The sequence below is a fragment of the Phascolarctos cinereus genome, unplaced genomic scaffold (assembly GCF_003287225.1).
Source record: "Phascolarctos cinereus isolate Bilbo 61053 unplaced genomic scaffold, phaCin_HiC Scaffold_3;HRSCAF=262, whole genome shotgun sequence".
In the NCBI taxonomy this organism is placed as follows: Eukaryota; Metazoa; Chordata; class Mammalia; order Diprotodontia; family Phascolarctidae; genus Phascolarctos; species Phascolarctos cinereus.
The window spans coordinates 154,463,259-154,485,757 of NW_027555736.1; the positions used below are offsets into that span (position 1 = coordinate 154,463,259).

Consider the following 22,499-nt stretch of genomic DNA (forward strand, 5'->3'; position numbering starts at 1 on the left):
AAAAAAAGCCTTTACTAGAAGTGTTTCTCCATTACAAATAATTCTAGTTTTTGTTATTAAAAGATAGTTTATTAAGAAAAAAGTCTATTCCTAAATTTTCTAAAGTTTTTGACATGAATAAATGTTTTATTATGTCAGAAACATTTTGATATTTATTGATATAATCATGTAATTTTATTTTTAAAAATTACTACTATGGTCTGTTATGTTAAGTTTTCCTAATGCTGAATCAACCCCATTTGACCTCAGTCATTGAGCTGCCATTGAGGACTCAGCAGCTTCCTCCTTGAGCTCCCCTCACATTGGGTCAGCCAATTTATTCTTGGTATAAATTACACATGGTTATAGTTAATGATCTTTTGAATATGTTGCTGTTTGTTGTTTTGATGGAAGAAATTGCAGGGGAAAATTTTTTTAATACCAACCTACAGTAATAAGGAACCTACTTTTTGTTGCTGTTGTTATTGAAACAATCAGAGTTAAGTGACTTGCCCAGGGTCACACAGCTAATAAGTGTCTAAGGCTAGATTTTAACTCGGGTCTTCCTGACTCCTGGGCCAGTCCTTTATCCAGTGTGTCACATAGCTGCCCTAGGAACCTAATTTGTAACCACAGAACAGAAATTCTTTCTTATTAATATTTCCCAAAGTATTGATCTGGTCATTGAATTGGGAAATACATAATAGAAAATTATCATCTTCTTTTCTCATGTTTTATTTTCCTTGGAATCAAGTGAAAATGAGGCAAGTTAGCTGCTGTTCTCTTTTTACCCATGAACATTTGTGTTGTGGTAAGACTATCAAATCTTGCAAAGAGTTAGCAAAATAAAGTTATTGGGGACAAAGATTCAAGAACTGTCAGATGTGGTTTAGTTTAGCATTAAATCAAATAAGCTTTTTTTCTCAGGTTGTTAAAAGTAATTTTTGAACACCAGAAAATATTTAGTGACAACCTACATAGCAATTTTATTATTCAAAGGAAAACAGACTAATGAAAAGCAATCATATTCTAATAGCAGTTAATTTTTCTTTTTATTCCTGGTTAGACATAAATTTGTCATTGGTTATTACTGTTTGCCTTCATTTTTTTGTACTAAAGAAAAGAGATGTAAGATTGTTGAATGCAAGGTTATCATTATTATTATTTGCTTACATTGATTGTTTTTAGTTAAATATAATACAGATGGAGTCATTCAAATAGTTAGAGATGGTATAATTCTTTCCCTTGAGAAATATGTAGTGGTTGCTTTTCTGAATCTCTCCTCACATAAGTATAAGAAGAATTTTTGTAATGTGTTTTGAATGGTAAAGATTACTAATTGCTTGCGTTGTAGTATTGTAAACCAAAAGGTGTTACCAGCTGAAAAATTTTGTATGTGAATTTATTATTTAAAACCCATAAGTAAAGTCAACAAGCCTTTATTAGGTGCCTAGCATATGCCCAGGCACTGTGCTGAGTGCTAGGGTTAAGAAGAAAGGCAAAAATAATGTCCACATTCAAAATATTCACAATCCAATGCAGGAGACAACATGCAGACAACTATGTACAAACAAGATGTGTACAAGATAAATCGGAGATAGTTTCAGGCAATTTCACTTCCTGAAAGATCTAAAGAACCTATTGGTCCTCCATTTAATAGTAGGCTCATGTTGATGAGCTTTACAGGTAATTATTTTACAACAAAATTGGTTTCTATGAACCTGGTGTGAACCTGGCAATAGGAGAAGCTACTTCTAAAAAATATATTGAAAATCTTAAATACTTATGCTTAAAGGCATGTAGAATGTTGAATGTGGGTGTTGCAGAATCCCACAAGCTACTATCTTTAGTTGAAAGATATGTGGTACTCAAATACTTTTGAATGTCAGCCTTTTTACTTCACTACATAGCTAAAAATTTTTTGTCAAAGTTTTTGTGCTTGATTGAGCACTACCATTTATACAAGGCCTTTTTGATAGCCCTGGTTGTTGCTTCCCTGAAAATTATGTTTGTATTTTTGTATTTATTTATCTGTGTACATTTTGTTCTCCTTTAGGTCAGGGATTGCTTCATATTTGTATCCCAAGGCCTGGCATATAGTAAGTGCTTAATAAATGCCTAATTATACTTTGATTCATTATGGCCACTTCTTTCAACTGATCTTCTTATGGCAGGAACTTGAGGCCCTTTGCTATTCAGATTGTTTTCCTGAATATTTTATAACTTATCACTGTCTTTTAAGGTACAGTCATTTTGACTTGTGAGGTTGTTAAAAGGACCCTGATCTGAGAGGGCATTGACTAGATTGGTACTAATCTAAGAGAGAGGAACATTGAACAATACCGCAACAAAAGATCACTTCAAATTATAAAAATGGGAGAAACTAAATAATTTTAGGGACACAAATTATATTTTTGTTAATAATTTTCAGTTATATATTTAAGAAGAGAAAGTAGGATACTCGTAGTGAACGTTTGGCTAAGAAGATGCTATTAGAGAACAGAATTTGGCTTTCCTTATGAGTCATTGAATTTATGGGAATGATGAGCCCTGGCCAGGACATATGATTAGGGTCAAAAAGAATGTGTTCACTTAGAGCACTGCTGATCTGATTAAGAAGGCTTTAAACTGAAAATGGAGCCTCATAAACTTAGAGATTATGGATTTTTCCAGTATGGTTATAGACCAACATTCTTCCTTCCAACATTGGTTTTCTGATTTTGGGCTTCATCTTTGCTAATTTGTTTTTTACAAGGTTAATCTTTACAGTTCTTTTAATGTGTATTTTTCTCAGATTCCCCTTCTTGGCCACCTCACAAATCTCTTTAAATAGTTTTGAACATCCTTAGAGTTTGTCTTACTTAGGACTCTCCCTCCCTTACTTTACTCTCACTAATTCCCCCTTCTTCCTTCTCCTTTTTCCTTTATATTTCCCTATTCAGTGCAACGTATTTTTGTACTCAACCGTGTTTGTGTATATTCTTCCCTCCTTTGACCAGTTCAGATTGCAAATGAAGTTCAAATGTCAACTGCTCATCCTACTTCCCCATGCCAACCCCTTTTCTTTGTTGTATAGATAGGTGCTTGTGCAACCTGATTATGTGAGATAGTTTTCCCTGACCTTCTTTTCCCTTATTCCTGAGTGTTTCTCCCTTGTCTCTTTCCAGTCTTCTTTTAAGATCATCATGACATAAGAGAACCACTCAAAGGCTTTGTTTAATTAGACTACCTTTATGAACCCCTGATGGTGGAGTTCAGTGGGAGTATATGTACCATCTCCCACATGATTGTTTATTCATATATTTTTTTTATTGTCCTCTTCACTCCTATGTTTGAACTCCAGAGTTTCTCTGCAGCACTGGTCTTTTTCATCAGAGATGCTTGGAAGTCTTCTATTTCATTAAAGATCTTTTTTCCCCCTGCAGCGTTGTACTCAGTTTTGCTTGTTAAGTAGTTGCTTGTGAGCCTATTATCTTTGGCCTTCTGGTTCATCTGGATCATAGTCTAAGCTCTCTACTTCTTTATGGTGATGATTGCTAAATTGTATGTAATTCTGTCTGTGACTCCTCAGTGTTTGAATTCTGTCTTTCTGGCTGTTCATAGTATTTTATCTTTGATGTAAAAGTTCTCGATTTTTGACTGTAGTTTTCTTGGAAGTTTTCATTTTGAGGCTTTTTTTTTTTTAAAGAAATGACCAGTGAATTTTTTCTATAAAACACTTTGCTTTTTGTTCTAAGAGTTTAAGATATCTTAGCTCTTATTTTGGTTGTGGTGTTGAGATAGTATTTTTGAGGTCATTTTTGATTTGACATACCTTTGATTTCCTTTTTTTTCCTTCAGTCTTTTGACTTTTTAAAAGAAATAATTTTGTGTTGGCTCCTATTTGATCTTATTTATTTTTGTAAGGCATTTGGGGTTAAGTGACTTGCCTGGGGTCACACACACTAGACCACCCATTTGGTGTATTTTAATTTTCAGAAACTTTGAGGAAGGTTTTGTAGCTCTTGTTCCAAACTATTAATTCCTTCTCCGATTTTTCCTCTGTAGTTCTCATCTTTTCTATTTTTTTCTTGTAGTACTCTCATTTCATTGACAAAAGCATTTTAAAACTTTTTTTTTTTTGCACCATCTCCTCTAGGAATTCTAGTTGAATTTATGTCCATGTTATGCTTTCTTTGAGGCTTTGCTTATAAATATTTTGGCCTTACTCTGTTCTCCTGGGTTTGTCTTGACCTTCCTTGTCACCATAATAGCTTTTTTATGATGGAATTCTTTTTTCCAACCTCATTCTTCCAGCCTACTAGCTGGAGTCTAACTTGATTTTAGGGTGAGACTCTGAGCACATGTATACAGAAGTTCTGGGCAGGTCTTGTTACTGCTTTCTTGAGGTATTGAGTGTTTTATTTTTCTAGGATACCAGGACAGCTCAGGGTAGAGATCAAACTCCAAAGTTGTTTGATGCAGGGCAAGGTCTGCAGCAACCTCCTGGTCTGAGCTGTGCAGTTTCTTGACCTAAATGCTGACTGATCCACAATAGAATGCTGCTGCACTCAGCCACTATCAGTCATCTGGGAAACTCTCTTGGTTCTGAGTGACAAAACAGCAGTCTCACCTTTGGTAATTCTCACCTTGCTTGGTCCTCTGAAAGTTTCGTACTGGGCTAGAAGTTGAGACCCTGTTCTGCTCTGGAATCTGAGCATCTCCACTTCTGCTTGTCTCTCAGTTCCCCCATATATTTCGTTAGTCCACCTTGGATCTATGACATGGACCTGGGTAGAGGATGATAAAGCTGCCAGTTGGCTCTTGACCTCATGCTATATGTGTCTCTGAATGCCTCAGTATGGGTTTCGGGACCTTCTCTTGCCCTGGTGTACATCTTCTCCTATGCTAGAGTACTCCATACTTGGAACTCCTGGCCAGATCTCTACCTGGGCTGGAAAAATGACCCATTGTGACTTTTTCTTAGATTTCCCCCATCACGGTTGGATCTATGTTTTATAGATCTGTTTGGAGCTTTGCCAAGGTGGTTTGTGATCTCTGCTTCTCTGCCATTTTGGCTTGACTTTTCTGATCCATTATGTCTTTAATGAAATCATGTGCTATAGTGGAAACAGCACTGATTTCAGTTAGGAGGTGTGGGTTTGAAAACTGATTTGGATATTACCATTTTTGTGAACTTAAATAAGTTCTTAAATTCTTTGAGTTTTTGTTTACTCACAGTAAAATAGGAATAATAACATTTACCTGCTTCTTGTAGGAAATGTCTTTTGTAAGAATTAAAGCACCACACACACCCCCCATACATGTACATATATACACATATATGTGTATGTTATTTAAAAGTAATTTAGTGGCCACACCACAGGCAGAGAGAACAGTGCTTGGCTGCTGTGTGGTGTAGAAGAAAGAATTATGAACTCTGAAGATCAGAAGACTTGGGTTATCTTGTATTTACTATGTAACTCTTTGATCTAGGCCAACTCATTTTGCAACTTTTTACTTCACTATCTCCATAAGATAAAGGTTTCAAATTAGCTGAACTCAGAAGTCCTTTATACTTCAATTCTGTCAGTATGATACAGATTAGAGTACCTAAGCTCATGAAATTATACTTAAAAGATCACAGTTGCTGACATTAAGATAATTAAAGTTGCTTTTTACCAAAATCCATTGACCATTTAAAGTATTCATTCTCATTGATCTCTCATTAACATTTGATACTATGCCTGTTGCCTCTCCTCTTTCACCCCTCCTCCCCCACATACTGCTCTCTTCTGGTTCTTTAGTTCTGTATATGATTGCTCTTTGTGTATTTCCCGCCCTTATATGTGGAATGGGTCCTCTGCTTTCTCTTCCTTTTTTATATTGTATTTGTAATTGGCATCCTTGGTTCGGGTGATCTCAGTGTTAATGATTTCATATCTGTCTATCTGATTTCCCTTCTGGTGTTCAGGTCTCCATTTCACATTGCTTGCAGAACATTTATTTCTATATGAATACCTTGTCATCACCACAAACTCATTTTATACAAAATGGAACTAATTATCTTAACCCTAAAGTCTTCTCTTTCTAGCTTCTTTTTCAGTTAATGGCCCCATCATCTTTCTGGCAAAAGAAAGCTCAAAATTTCTGAATCATCATTGACCCTCCATTCTCCCTCACTTTCTGCATCCATTCATTTACTAGGTTTTGTTTCTGTCATCTCTAATTTTTCCCCTCCTCTCTACTCTCACTATGACCATCCTAGATTAGGACCTTATTACTAACAACTAGATACTGTTATAAACTCTTAAATGTTCTGTTGTCCAGACTCTTCCTGTTCTTATCTGTTCGTAGAATTGTTGCCAGAATAATCATTAGTCATAATTCTGATTACATCACACCTTGTTTAAAAAAACTTTGAGCCCTCATTTTTCACTGAATAAAATCTAAGATTTCCTAGTTTGACATTCAAAGGTTTTTACAATCTTGGACCAGTCCACATTTTTAGCCTTCTCTGATTTGTAATATTATTCCAGCCAAAGTAGACTACGTGCCATTCTCCAGTTTTTGTCATGCCCTTACTCCATCTTTGTGCCTTTTTGAATATTGTCCTCTCTTCCTAGAATAGTCTCCCTTCCAAATCTCTGTTTATTTAAATTCTTCTCTTCAAAGTCCAGTTAAGGTTCCATGAATCCAGTTCTAAACTTCCTGGCTCCAAGTGATCCCATCCTTTCATCTTCTCGCCAGTTATTTTCTAAATTGTATTAACTCTATACTAATCTTCTTTACTAGAATTTAAGCTCCTTGAGGGCTGGTACTATATATTTATTTGTATTTCAGAACCTAGCTTGACAGTAATTTATATAAAAATTTGAGTTTAATTGGTAGCAAGAGATATAGGGATAAGCATGGTTGCAAGTTTCTTGTCTTAGGTATACAAATGTTTTACGAATGACTGTAAAAGGAAAAATAAAAGATATTCTTAAAAAAGGATCTCTTTCAGGAGATAACTTTCTAAGAAAGTTTATATAAATTGACTTTCATTAAATTTTATTTTTCTTTAATTATCAAGCATTTATTTTTTCTTTTTACCTCTTCTCCCCTCTCCCCACAGGGAGAAAAAAAATAATAAAATCTTTGTAACAAATAAGCACAGTCAAGCAAAATAAACTTGCATATTGGCCCTGTCCAAAAATAAGTGTTTTATTCTGTGTATTATTCCATAACCTCTCTGTCAGAAAATGGGTAACATTCATTGGATCTCTAGAATCGTGATTGATCATTGTGTTGATCAGAGTTCTTATGTCTTTCAAAATGTTCCCTTTTACGGTGTTAACATTACAGTATATTGTTCTTCTAGTTTTTGCTTATTTCATTCTGCATTAGTCCATACCAGTCTTCCTATATTTCTCTGAAACTATCTTTCTTAATTTCTGCAGCACAGTAGTATGCCGTTGTATTCATATACCATACAATCATTCCCGAATTTGTTGACATTCCCTGAAGGTTTCTAATTCTTTGCTCCCAGAAAAAGATCTGCTATAAATATTTTTGTATGTATCACCTTTTCCTTTATGTTTGATCTCCTAGGGTAAAAGGTTAGTTGTTGCTGGGTTAGCAAGTTATATGTAGTTAAGTAATTTCTTGGAACTATTTTCAAATTGCTTTCTAGAATGCCTGGATTATTTCACAGGTCTACCAACAGTGTATCATTGTTCCCATTTTCCTGCTGCCCTTCCAACTTTTGTCATTTTCCTTTTTTTCTTAATTTTGTCAATCTGATTTTGAGTATTTTTAATATGGCTAAATTTACCAGTTTGAAAAAAAATTTCATTTTGGTATAGAAATGAAATGTTAGCTTAATCACTAAGAAGCAGACTCACTAGGAAGCCATAAAATTATTAGCATCTGTAGCTACTTGACATAAACAAACTTTTTTATAATGCTTTACGGTTTTCATATACGTTAGTTCTTGTGGCCCTGTGAGGTGGGTAGGACAGATATTCTTTCCATTTTAGATAAAGAAAGTGACACTTGAAGAGGGGAAATGTAAAAAAGCGAGGAAGCAATAACCAAAAAATTGTGACAGTAAGGGTTTTCAGTGAGTTTATTCATCTATCCATCTATTCATCCATTCGTTTATCTGTTTATCTATTTATCTATCTATTGATTGATTGATTGATTGTTGGCGAGGCAGTTGGGGTTAAATGACTTGCCCAGGGTCACACACAGCTAGTGAGTATCATGTGTCTGATGCTGTATTTGAACTTGGGTCCTTCTGACTCCAGGGCCAGTGCGGTATTCACTGCACCACCTAGCTGCCCCTAAATTTTTTGTTATTTTATTGACTTCCTTCTCTTTATTGAAGGCTGCATGGAATTTCAATAAAAGAGATAAGTCAAGGGAAATTGAGGATTTCACTTGTTTCATATAGGAATGTTGTTTCATATAGAAATGTAAAGAAATGAATTTTTTTTTGCTTTTTTTAAAGCAATTGGGGTTAAGTAACTTGCCTAGGGTCACACAGCTAGTTAAGTGTCAAGTGGTTGGTCTGAGGCTGGATTTGAACTCAGGTCCTCTTGACTTCAGGGCCGGTACTCTATCCACTGTGCCACCTAGCTGCCCCTGAAGAAATGAAATTTAAGAAGTCTGCCAATGTAGTAATAGTTCTGTATTGCATTTTTCTTCCTCCCTTTCATTCCAGAATTATAAAAATGTAATTTTTGTTAAATATTATTATTATGGTAAATAAATTATTGTTATGGATACATAATCAGTTTGAGTAAATTTGAGAAAATTGTGTTAATCATTCTATTTATATATTAAATTTTCTGATGTGGTCATTAGACTTCAATGAAAACAGCATCCTGTAATACAAACATACCTTGGAGATAGTGTGGGTTTCATTCCAGACCACTACAGTAAATTGAATATTGCAATAAAGCAAGTCATATGAATTTTTTTGTTTCCCAGTGCATGTAAGTGTTTTGTTTACACTATACTATAGTCTATTGTATTGTTTCTTTAAAAATGTACATACCTTAATTAAAAATACTTTATTGCTAAAAATTGCTCACTATCATCTGAGCCTTCAGCAAATCATTTTTTTTTTTTTTTTTTTTTTTGCTGATGTAGAGTCTTGCCTTCATGTTGTGATGGCAGCTGACTGATCAGGGTGATGATTGCTGAAAGTTGAGGTGGCTGTAAGTTTCTTGAAATAAGACAGCAATAAAGTTTGTCACATCAGTTGACTCTTCCTTTTGCTTGAACCCTTAGAGGTTATTGTAATATTGTTAATTGGCCTAATTTCTGTACTGTTGTGTCCCAGGGAATAGAGATGTTAGAGAGAGAAAGAGAGATGGAGAACGGCCAGTTTGTGGAGTAGTCAGACACACACATTTGTTGATTAAGTTTGCTGTCTTATAATTACATAGTAACAATTACAATAGTAATATCAAAGACTGCGGATCACAGATCACCATAACGTATAATAATAATGAAAAAGCTTGAAATGTTCCAACAGTTACCAAAATGTGACTCAGATATTATGTAAGCACATACTGTTGGAAAAATTGCGCCGACAGACTTGCTTGATTTGGGGCTGCCACAAACCTTCAATTTGTAAAAAAAAAAACAATATCTGTGAAGCACAGTAAAATAAGGTATGCCTATGTCTGTTCGTCAGAAAAACAATAATAAATTAAATTCAGAACAAACTAAAACAGCAGTTTTGAATTCTCAAGTTATCCTCGAGTTATGTAGCAGGCATTACATAAAATTTATTATGCTAGCTTATTATCTCAGTTTCATTGTTTGTAAATATCTAGGCCCATTATATAATATAGTGACTTTTTTTCCTGCATTTTAGAATATCCCCATAAATATGGCCCACAGGGAGGCTGTGCAGATCATTCAGTATTCGAAAGAATGAGGAAGTACCAGATGACTGGTGTAGAGGAAAGCACACAGGTATGAAGTTCACTATTGGACCTTATTATAGAAGTAGAAATACATAAATATGTTTTTTTCTGCATTTTGAAATTGAATATTACGTATTTTGGGAAAGATTTGTATGCTGCTAAAATTATTGCATGAGCACACGTATATAGTTTATCAAGCTGTTTGTGTATAACAATACTATGAGGTGTAGTTGAGTCTAGAGGTATAATTTCATCTTACGGTTTTGGTCTTTTGAAGACTAGAGAAGTAAGATGTGGTTTTTTTCTGAAGATAACATGATTAATAAGTGACAGAGTTAGATTTTGAACCTATGGCTCCAAGCCCAGGTATCTTTCCACTGCATACAATGTGTTTCTGTGTTAAATATTTTATTACCTTTTTTTATCATCATATTTTTCAACCTTTGTTATTTCTTGAGCGTTCTTTATTCATAGGTATCAGATTTGTAAGTTTAGCAATTAAAAAAAAATAATCCAGAAATAGGGTTGCCTTTTCTTTTTCTGTGAACAGAGTTGATGCCCACTTAATGTAGGGTGTGATAAACAAACTCTTTTCAGTATCTGTTTGTCCCAAGGAATTTTTTTACTGGCAAGCTCCATTTGCTTGCCAACATTTATAAAACTATTACATATTTTATAAAAAGAGCATTGATTAGAATTAGCTGCTTTATGAGACTTTCATTACTGCCTTATATTCGGATGATGACATAATTTAGTTACTAATATTCTTTACATTAATATGAAATAAAATTCAGTTTAAAGTTTATTTCTTGAAAAAGCAAAAAGTATTGTCTCAGTGGATCATTAGGTTCCTTCAGAAAGCAGAAGAAGTTCTTGTTTCTATATGCAAAAAACAACAGCCGCTTGAAATATATGATGTCTTCATGCAGTTATTTACAATTTTTTAAGTAGGAGCATCATTTTAATGTCTAAATTAATGTACCTTTACCCAGATGATGATAATAGTTGTACTTTTGATAACTCTTGAGAAACTCCATAATTACAGAATTTTATCATGAAAAGGCTTTTAAGGATATCTACATAAATCTAAAAATAGTCATGCATATTTATATCTATAATCTGTAAAATTTATACTTCCCTACTATATTGAATCTTGGACTCATGATTTCCTTCTCTGTAGCTTATTGCTTTTCCATTGGGTTGCATCCTATAAAATGGGAACCAGTGTGCTTTTAATGCATGAAAGAATATGGTTGAAAAAGGGAATGCTGTATATAACAAATTTTTATAATTCAAATATTTCTTAAAGTAATACCTTATAAACTTTAATACAAAAACTGGTATCTTTACACTCTTTTTACTTTTATTTTGTTTGCAGATGAAATCAAAAGTGAAAGATAGCATAAAAGGGATACATGAAGGATAAACATTTCTAGCTGGCATTGAATTAATATTTGATATTAGTATTCAGCATTCAGGGGTGTGTACACACACACACACACACACACACACACACACAATGTTGGCCCTTATTGTCACAGTTGGATTAAAATTGAATTTCATTTGATGGAACCATTTTCATTAGTAAATTTCATTCATGAGTATGTATTTGTTACTTCTCTGCAGTTGGATGCAGTATTAATAGTAAATAAAAATAATAGTTGACATTCTTATATGATTTTAAGGTTTTAAAAAGTGCTATAAGTATGTTAGCTTTGAATTAACAGTTTTTCTGTATCTAGTTTTTATGTTAAAGTCCCTCAACAATTAGACTTCCAAACTTTAAAAATTATAATTACATCTGATGTGAATTCACACTCCATTCTAAGCAGTTATTTTGACTTTTTGAGTTTAATTCTTCCAGCATTTGTCACTATGACATATTGTTCCAGATAAACAAAGAAGAATAAATATGTTTAAAATATCTAGTTCTGTACCAGTCAAACTTCCAAAAGAATCTTTTATAGAGCTAGAAAAAATAATAATTCATATGATAGAATAAAAGGTCAAGAATCTCAAAGAGTAATTATGGGAAAATGTTGGAAGGAAAGGTCTATGAGTATTAGATTTCAGACTGTACTACAAAAGAGCAACCATTAAAATACTTTAATACTGGTTTTAAAAAAAAGAAAGAGGTTGATCAGTGGAACAACAACATATAGAAGCAAATATGTTAGCAAAATATTTGACCCAAAGACTTCAGCTACTGGAGTGAGGACTAAGTATTTGAACAACGTTGCTAGAAAACTGGACAGTGGTCTGGGAGAAATTAGGTTTAGAGAAACACCTTGCACCATATACCAAGATGAACTCCAGAGGTATCCGTAATATAGAAAAAGTCACATCTTAAACATATTAAGAGGAGAAAGGAATAAATTAGCTTTCATGTCTATAAATAAGGAAGGAGTTCATGACTAAAGAAGTGATAGGATAACACAAAATAAAATAAACAATTTTTGTTTTTTATACAACTAAAAATTTTACACAAAACTAATGTAGTTAAAAATTGGAAGAGAAACGGTAAGTAAAACAGAACTGCAAAAAAATTCTCTTAATAAGGTCTTTTTTCCAAAATATAAAGAACTGATTCAAATTTATATGACTGAGATCCATTCCCCAAATGATGAATAGTAAAAGGGATATGAACATGCAGTTTTCAAAGAAGAAATCCAAGCTATCAACAATTACATAAAAATATTCTAAATCACTAATATTTAAAGAAATACAAATTAAAATAATGAGGTTTTTGCCTCATGCTCATCAGTCTAGCAAAAGTGACAAAAGAGAACAAAGACAATGTATTTGAGGGGCTATGTTGTTGGAGCTATGAATTGTTCCGTCCATTATGGAAACCAATTTGGAATTATTCCTAAAATACTATTAAGTTGTGCATACTCTTTGGGTAAGTTATAACACTTATATGCCTCTACTCTAAAGAAATCAAAGGAACGGGAAAAGGATCTCCATGTACGAAAATGTTTATAGCAGCTCTTTCTCTGGTAGCCAAAAATTGGAATGTGAAATGAATACCTTCCTGTTTGGAGAATGGCAAAACAAATTGTGGCACAGCAGTGTAATGAATTATTTTTGTGTCATAGAAATGATGAAATGACAAATTTCAGAGGAAAAAATTTTGGACCTTTATGAACTCATGCAGAATGATATGAACAAAACTAAGAAAATGTTTGATACAGTGTTAACACTATATAGAAAAATAACTTTGAAAGACTTTAGAATTGATCAATGCAGTGATGACCCACAAGTCCCAATAATGAAGGTAAAACATGCCACTCACCTCTTGGAATAAGGGGATAAACTTAAATTGCAGAAAGAGACCTCTGTGTTTAAACATGGCCAATGTGAGAGTTTGCTTTGCCAATCTATGTAAATATATACCTAAAGTTTTTAAAATAAATTTACCTAAGGCTAAGTGGGGAGTGACACATTAATACTAGAAAAATTTTCCTATTTGAAATATAATGAAAAACTTGTCCAGATAAGAATATTCAGTAGTTTAAGGTGGAAGGTCATTTAATTCCTTAATGTTTTAGGTGAAGCTTTGTTTTCATTGCAAAATTTGAGTGAAACACTGCCTCTAATTCTCATATTAATCTATCTTTTATACCTCCCTGTGGTGCCCCCCCCATTCATCCATTACTAGCTGATTGTCTTGTGTTACTTGCAGTTTTTAGAATTTAGAACCTTCATGGTTCTAAACCTCTGCCCTTTATAGTCTTTAAAAATTCATGGTGCTAAGACTGTGTTTTGCTGGAAATGGTTTTGAGTTTAACAAGTGGATGAAGATTTTGACATGTACATAACTAAAGTTTTAAGAACCATATTTTCTTTTATGAGAATCCCCCCCCAACACAAACAAACAAACACACACACAGAACTGCACACACACATATACATTCTGGTAATAACTTTAGGTTTTGCCTAACCTCCTATTCCCAAAGTAAACCTTTTTTGCTTCCACTTTCAAGATAGCCATTTCTCATTTACAAGGGATAAAAAAGTGGGGTGTGTGTGCGTCTGTGTGTTGGAGGCGGGGAAGTTGTAAAAACATTTCAGCAAAACTAAACAACAAAGAAGACCATCTATACCCATGGTCTCCCACCTCAGCATTGAAGGACTTGGAAGTACCTTCTCTTACCTCTTTTTTTGCGGGGGCTAAGCTTGGTTATTTAAATTTCATAAAATTGAGTTTCCATTGTTTTGGATCTGTATAGAATCATAGATTTTGAGCTGGAAAGGACCTTAGTGTCTAAATCTTTCATGTTACAAATGAGGAGACTGATGCTGAGATTAAATTACTTGTTTTGAGGTTAAGTGACAGATTCAGTTAGTGAAACTCTGAGGAAGGGTTTGAATTCGGGTCTTCTTGATCCTAGGTCCAGCACTCTATCCACTATTATATGTAGCTTTTCCTATTTTGCTAGCACTGTTGAGCTCCATGAGAGCAGGGCCATTTTTGGCCTTTATTTTGTATCCTCAGTATTTAACACAGTGCGTGGCACATAGAAGGCCCTTAATAAATGCTTGATGACTTGATATGATTTGACCTAACTGCTGCTTCACTTTATATCAATTCATATAAATTTTCCCATGTTTTATGTACAATTTCTATTCACGTACCACAACTTATTGAGTCATACCCCACTCAGTGAGCGTACATTTTTTTCCTCCAGTTCTTTCTTCTTATACAAATTACTACTAGAAATATTTGGGTGTAATTGGCACCCTTTAAAAAAAAATCACTGGCCACAAAGGGGTTTTATGATTAGCAGTATGCTAATGAGCTAACCACTCATTTCCAGAGTGGTTAGACTGTTAATTCTATAGAAGGAATGAAGGGCTATAAATGAGGTGACACTAAAGTGCTTTGAGGACTTAGAAGGGGTAACATGGCCACAGTTTTAGAGGTAACTAGACGAGGCAGTGGATATGGTACTTGACATTGAGTCAGGAAGACCTGAGTTAAAATCTAGCTTCAGTCACTTATAAGCTTGGTGACCTTGGGCAGGTTACTTAACCTTTGTCTGTGTCAGTTTCCTTGTCTGTAATCTAGGAAATATAATAGCACCTACCTTCTAGGATTGTTGTGAGGGTCAAATGGCATATTTGTAAACCTCTTAGTACAGTGCCTGGCATATAGTAGGCACTTAATAAATCCATTTTTCTTCCCTCTCTCTTCATCGTTATTACTTCCCCCTACACTCTGTCATCTAACCAAACAGCCTCTCTTCCTCATATATAGCTCTCTTCCCTTCAATGTGTCTTTACATTTGCTTAGCACAATTCCTAACCTAGCATTTGGTAGGTGCTTAATAAATGTTTGTTGTATTGAATTGTATATGTCAATATATATTGATCTAAAACTAAGTTCTACTGGATTGCTTTCCAGTTTTCCCAAAAATAATTTTCACATAAGGGGTAGTTACCCAGTTAATTCATGTTTGATAGTTTATGGAACACTGGGTTGTTGAATTAAATTGTTTCTGATTCTTTCCTACTTTATGTTTTTTAAACATCTAGATTAAGATGAAATAATATAACATGTCATTTATCAAAGACAACTCTTCTATCATATGTAGAAACCTCTAGAAGAACATGTTACAAGTGGTCCAGAGCTGCTAAGGAAAAAACGTGCTGCTTCAGCTGAAAAAAATACTTGTCAGCTTTATATTCAGACAGATCATCTATTCTTTAAACACTATGGAACACGAGAAGCTGTGATTGCCCAGGTATTTATTATGATAATGACATTGGGTCAAATGAGTTTTTTAATTTTATACATGCTAATGGGCTTTTTAAAAATTTGAAGCATATTTGTGCATGTGTTTTTTTAACTTTTCATTTGTGAAAAAGATATATAATCTCTTTCTGAGGTATTCTTTTAGAGTGGCGTCTATTCTCAAGATTTCTGATGTATGAGGTCTGACTATTTTGTTATTTCGTATTTTGATGCTCATATAATAAGATCTCATTTTTCGTTAAGAATATTGTTATATTTTAGTACTACTACTTGTCAATACCATCCAGTGACACTCATCGTCTTCCTCTTGTTTGAATAAGACACTCCACTTTTGATTCTGGGCATGTTCCTTGGTTGTCTCCTATGCCTGGAATGCTTTGTCTCCTTATCTCTGCCTCATGGCTCCTTCAAATCTTAGGTAGAGTCGCACTTACTGCAAGAAGTCTTTCCTAGTCTTTCTTAATGTTATGACCTGTTAATGGTGTGATTTCATCCTGTCTGCATGTTGTTACACATAGTTATTTGCATGTTTTCTCCCTCATTAGGCTGTGAGCCCCTTTACCGCAGGAACTGTTTTTTACCTTTTTCCTTTTTATCTCAGATACTTGGTACAGTGCTTGGCACAAAGTAGACACTGCATAAGTGTTTATTGACTAACTGACTCGCTTTTGAACCATATACCAGAATTAACAGACAGTTTTATCAGGGAAGTGCTATAGACATCATATACTTGTATTTCTGGAAATCATTTTATCATCTTTTTTGTTGTCCCTACAAACAAGAGAAGTGTCATGTTGATTAGCTGATCATGTGAGGTGGATTTGAAAATGATTGATGATGGAACCTAAAAAAATAATCATTATGGATTGATATCACATTAGAGGGAGTTTTCTGATGTATAATGAGATAGAAGTAAATGTAAAGTTATACATTTGAGTTAAAAATTAACTTCAAATGTATAAGATATGAAGGAGGCATGGCTAGGTAATAGTGTATGTGAAAAATATCTAAATTTTTAGTGAACTGTATGCGAAATATGAGTCAATTGTGTAAAACAGTGTGACAGTCAGAAGTTAATATAATCATAGGCTGTGTTAGATGCCTAGTATTATTGAGAAAACAAGTGATGATGAATCTTATCTGCAATTTACATATTTCCTCCAGTAGTTCAGGTCATAACTCATTCATGCTTTCTCTTGCCAAGTCTAGTCCATATTCTTCCATAATTCCTTCAAAGGGGATTCACTTAACCTGCTAGAGACCTGTTGATATTTCTTGGATGTGGTGGAATGTACATGTAGTCCACTTTTTTGTCCCTTGCTTTAATTATATGTCTAGATCTCCTTTTTTGATCGTGTATCTTGCTGCTGCTGTCTATTACATTATTTTTAAGCATTTCTCTGGTAATACAGTGCATCCTATTCACATCTACCATGAGATTCTCGGTTGCTCTTTAAATTTAATTCTTCAGACACTTTGGTATGAAGACTTATTAATGTTGATAAAGTAGACCTTTGTGTCAGGGAAGAGTTTGGAATCATTGAAAGCATTACCAAAAAAAACCATTACGCAGATTGCTAAAGGCAATCCATCCTGTTCTTCTGTTTAGTTCTGGGAATAGTTGCCACTTCTTAGCTGTCTGTCTAGTCTGGATAAGAGGCATTCCTCATCTGTTTGAGTTTTTCTTTTGTGAATAGTTAAGCCTAACTCTTATGTGTGGTGTTAGATCTCAAGAAGTTCTGTGGGGGGGGGCAAAGAATTAGAAATTGAGGGGATGCCTATCAGTTGGGGAATGGCTGAACAAACTGTGGTATGTGATTATGTTGGAATATTATTGTGCTAGAAGAAATGATGTGCAGGATGCTCTCAGATAAACCTGGAAAGACTTGCATGAACTGATGCAAAGTGAAATGCACTGTGTACAAAGTTAACAGCAATATTGTAAGATGATCAGCTGTGAATGACTTAGTTATTCTCAGCAGTATAATGATCCAAGACAACTTTGAAGGACTTAATGATGAAAAATGGTATCCATCCCAAGAGAAAGAACTGATGGTGTCTGAATACAGATTGAAGCATACTTTTTAAAAGTTTTCTTTATTTTTCTTCAGTTTTTTGTCTCTGTTTTCTTTTACAACATGACTATTATAGATATGTTTTGCACGACTACACATGTATAACCTACATTGAACTGCTTGCTTTAACAAGGGGGGTATGTATAAGGAGGAAGGGAGAGAATTTGGAACTCAAAGTTTTAAAAATGAGTATTAAAAATTGTTTTTACATATAACTGGGGAAAAATAAAAATAAAATACGAATGTAAACTTTCGGGTGCTAAAAAAAAGTTCTGAAGTGTTCTCAATCTGATGTGTGGTCAGTATATCATCTGCAAATATAGATATCTAAAAGATGTCACCATCTTTAGGGATTCCCCTTTTATTTGGATTCTGGGCTGAATATCTTCCATGTCATTGGAAGATAACTTTGAACATAAATGTTCTGTTATTTGCCTCCCTTGGTATTTATAATCCAAAGATCAGACAAAATTATGTCAACTGTTCATTTTTTAAAAAATGATATTTTATTTTTTCCCAACTCATGTAAAGACAGTGTGTGTGTGTGTGTGTGTGTGTGTGTGTGTGTGTGTGTGTGTGTGTGAGAAAGAGAATTGGGGTTAAGTGACTTGCCCAGAGTCACACAGCTAGTGAGTGTTGGGTGTCTGAGGCTGGATTTGAACTCAGGTCCTCCTGACTCCAGGGCCAGTGCTCTATCCACTGTGCCACCTAGTTGCCCCAAGATGATTTTTAACATTCATTTATTTAAAAATTTTGGCTTCCAAATTTTCTTTTTTCCACTAATCTCCTCCCTACCTGAGATAGTAAGCAAGTTGATATAGGTTATATCTGTGCAGTCATTTGGTTGTTGATCTTTAAAAGACTTGTGCAGTTTTAAAATATGTGTGGGTGACACCTATTTGGAAAAGAAACTTTTTACTGTGATGAATCAGATTCTTTTTTTTAAATGGGCAATAAGCACAGTGGGATATTGTATTCTTTGTCAGTCAGTTATGATTGTAAGGATGTATTATCTGATTTAACTTATTTAAAAATTCTACCTTTTCCTTTGTTATATCTTCATGAAGGAAGTTATTAATAAATGTGAGTAGATTATTCTTAGGAAAATGTTTTATAGTAATAGAAAATTAGATATAGAGGTCAAAAGTTACTGATAATTTCTCTGTTGCCTTTTTTCAGTAATAATTAGATCTCTGATATTGCTATATATTTGGTATTGTTTACTTTTTTAGATACCTTGAGAACTGATTCCTCAGTGTCCTCATAATTGTTGCTTTTGGCGTAGACTTTCTTTTTTCTAGTGTATCTACTCTTCTGATCTTTCTAGTAACCCTTTCTAATTCTTCATAGTGCACATCAGGAATTTTACTGTTAGGGTCTCAATTTGATGTCTTCACTGTCATACTTTGTTAAAATTTTGACCAGTGTTTCCCATTTTTCTTCTATTTGTTGTCCTTCCAGCTTTATCCTTAAGTAATATAAGGATGGTCCCATTTAATTGGGATTCTTACCAAACTTTATGTAAAAGTGTTTTTCCTTTCACTCCTTCTTCCTATTTTATGTGGTAGTAATAATGATAATATTCCACCATTTTGTTTTGATAACTTATGTCTTTACAAAAGAAATGTCTGGAAAAAGATTCACACTATCCTTCTGGATTAAACCCTTGCTTTTAAGGGGAGAGAAAAACCAAAATGCAGTATAGTGACTATGGCAGATGCTATATTTGATATTTTGCCCTAGTAATCCTCTACCTCATTTTTACATTGGGAAGGTGTTTTATTATTTCTTTCTTTGGGATGATAATTTTTTTTTCGGTTACTCAGAGCTCAGCTTCCTTTTAGTGGTCTTATAACTTTTCATTGTTGACTGTGTGTGTGTGTGTGTGTGTGTGTGTGTGTGTGTGTGTGTGTGTTTGTCTCTTTGGTTCTTTGTATTTCATTTTGCATATGCTAATGTACATCTTCTGTCTCTAAATTTCTCATGTTGTTTTTCTTTGCTGTTACATTACATTTCATAAAGCATAGTTTTTCCAGCCATTACTCAGTTGGTGAGCACTTGTTTTATGCCCCCCCCCTTTTTTGCCACCACAAAGAATGTTGGTCCTTCCTACAATTTAACAAATGAGTTTATATTTTAAATTGCTCTTGCTGTTAGCTGCTAATTCTTTCTGCTTATGCCAAAGGTCATGAGTTTTCTAGTAGAGGCTCTTTTGCTCTCTTCTTTGTGGTAGTTAATTTATGGCAGTTATACTTATCTACCACATTCTCATCAAATGATTATCTAGCCTCTGAGTTGGTGATATGGAATTCCCCGTCTAGTGCAGCTGCGACCTGAGTGGCAGCATGATTTATTAGAAACAACCCTAGAAATTAGAAGATGGATTTAGTTCCTGGCTTGGGCACAAGCTGGCTGGATGAGCTTGGTCAGGGCACATAGCCTCTTTTTACCTTCATTTTTTCACCTGTAAAATGAGAGGGTTCCTTCCATCTCAAAAATTCTGATTCAGAATAATTCTATCCTTCTTTTTTGGTTCCTCTATTAAATTTTTCTCACCTGTGGACACTGGTAGAGAAAAAGGCCATGGGCTCTTGCATTATGGTGTATAAATCACAAGTTTCTTTTCATTTTCTTACCCAGTCCCTAAATCTGGAAAATGAAAATGTTTACTTGGAAAGTAGATTTTAATACACTTCCTTTTTTATGTCTGAAATTTGCTGCATTTCTACCCCCCAGATATCCAGTCATGTGAAAGCCATTGATACAATATACCAATCAACAGACTTCTCTGGAATCCGTAACATCAGTTTCATGGTGAAACGAATAAGGGTAAGGAATATTCCAAAAATTACTGACTCTTTTTTATTTTGAATAATGGTTTATTCATGGTGATGGAAAGGAATGATTAATTTTTTTTGAGTTTTGCTTGATCTTTTTTCCATGAAACAGTTTGTGAGTTAATGGGAAACTGATCTTTCTTTTGTCATACAAGGTATGGCTTTTAAAGAGCCAGTAGAAGGTGAATTCCTTGCAAGCAGTCACAATATGATTTTGAGAAAACACTGTGATGTTGTTATTAATATAATATTATAAGAACCTTGGATTTGGAGTTGAAGGATCTAGGTTCAAATACTAGTTCTATCAACAAATTAAGAGAGTTGGCGTCTGGGTCAGAAAGATGGAGGTTCAAGGTTCATCTCTTCACAAATATTTGTTGTGTGACCCTTGATAAATCATTTAATCTGTCAATGCCTTAAAGCCACTCAATTTAAGAATAAAAATTGCACAGAAGGGGTACATCTGCTTTGTTGTACAGGAAGTCCTTCATCTGGACTTTCCTACACTGTTAAATCACAGGTTTGGTGTTATCTGACTCCTAGCATTTAGGACAGTCCTTTAGTCTATTTTCTATTGTAGATACATAATAAATATTTACTGATTTTAATTGAATCTGAAATCTGTAAGAATATAATTTATGCCATGGATTAAGAAGGTAATTGTCTATTTTCAGGATGACACTTCAATTAAAAAAAAAAACACAAACCTAAGCCATTTTCAGTATCCCTAGGTGCTTTTCCTTTATAATTTTCAGTCTTTTTCTCTTAAATTTTTGCTGAAGTTTTATACTGTTTTAGCTAGTATTAGAGTAACCATTTTTAATATGTAACCATTAACAGTGTAATTACTTAATTACTGGACAAATTGAGCAAGGATACTTTGATATTTTAATCAAAATATGAAATATTAAAGATAGGCCTGACTTAAAAACTCTGAATTTATGAACTAGACAAATTGTGTGTTGGAATATTTGTTTCACAAAAGTGAACCTCCAGGTTTTTTAAACCAGAGAAATTTAACTTACAGTTCATGAACTTATTTAAAAAAATATTTTTATAGTTGTATTTGAATATAATTGGTTTTCTTTATTATAATCCTATGTATTTTGCTTTATGAATTTGAAAATATTCATCAGACTAGCAAAGGAATTTATGGCACACTAATATTATTAAAACATGATTTGTTGTATGAAAAATTAATTTATGCTTTTTCATGAATAGTCTATCAAATAAAACAAAGTACACTTGAGTTTCTTATAACAAGTGTTGAAGAAAGATTATTTTATATTTAGACTATCAAATTATAAAAATGCCCTCCACTTTTATATGTAATATGTTCCTCTGACTACATGGATGATGTTTTTCTTGGTTTGGCTATGCATGGAAAAACAAGTGATCATGTGACAATGTCAAGTGAAACATACATCTTTGTTAAAGTAGTTAAATGACAAGAATTTAAAAAGTGGACTGCCTGTATAATATATAGTGAAATCTGGTTTAAATTGAAGATATTTTGTGTTGTGAAAGAATAGTTCTTGAATATAAATCAGAAGAGTATATTTTGTACAGGCTTTGATGGCTTTATTGCTTTGTCACTGAGCTTTTTCACATAGCACTGTATCACAGATATGAAGAAATTGTTTCTAAAAATGTAACCAGACTATTAAAAAATACTCTACATTCTGTGATACATATCCAAAGCAAAGGTAGATGAAAACTGATTTTTGTAGATGAAATTGTGAGGTAACATTGTGTAGGAGTGTAGGTGAACCCAGTTTCACAAATGGCTTTTAGCTTATGTATGCTAGTCTCCTGTTACATGTGCCCAAGTGTGTGTTCTTTTGTATGTCATTTATTAATATTAAATGATTATAGCAAATTATCTTTTAACATTTAATGAGTAAACCTGAAGTATGCAAAACTGTTGCTGTAGTATAAAGTAAGTTGA

The 22,499-nt window shown here is 33.7% G+C and overlaps 1 protein-coding gene across 2 annotated transcripts in view; it reads left to right on the forward strand.

Annotated features, from left to right (window-relative positions):
• ADAM10 (ADAM metallopeptidase domain 10) overlaps positions 1–22,499 on the forward strand; it is a 146,696-nt gene that overhangs the window by 89,742 nt on the left and 34,455 nt on the right. For both annotated transcript variants that reach the window (XM_020981811.2, XM_020981798.2), the window contains exons 5-7: positions 9,830–9,930; positions 15,479–15,628; positions 20,451–20,543. In XM_020981811.2, coding sequence (XP_020837470.1) covers positions 9,830–9,930; positions 15,479–15,628; positions 20,451–20,543 — 344 coding nt within the window. The remainder of the gene's footprint in view (positions 1–9,829; positions 9,931–15,478; positions 15,629–20,450; positions 20,544–22,499) is intronic.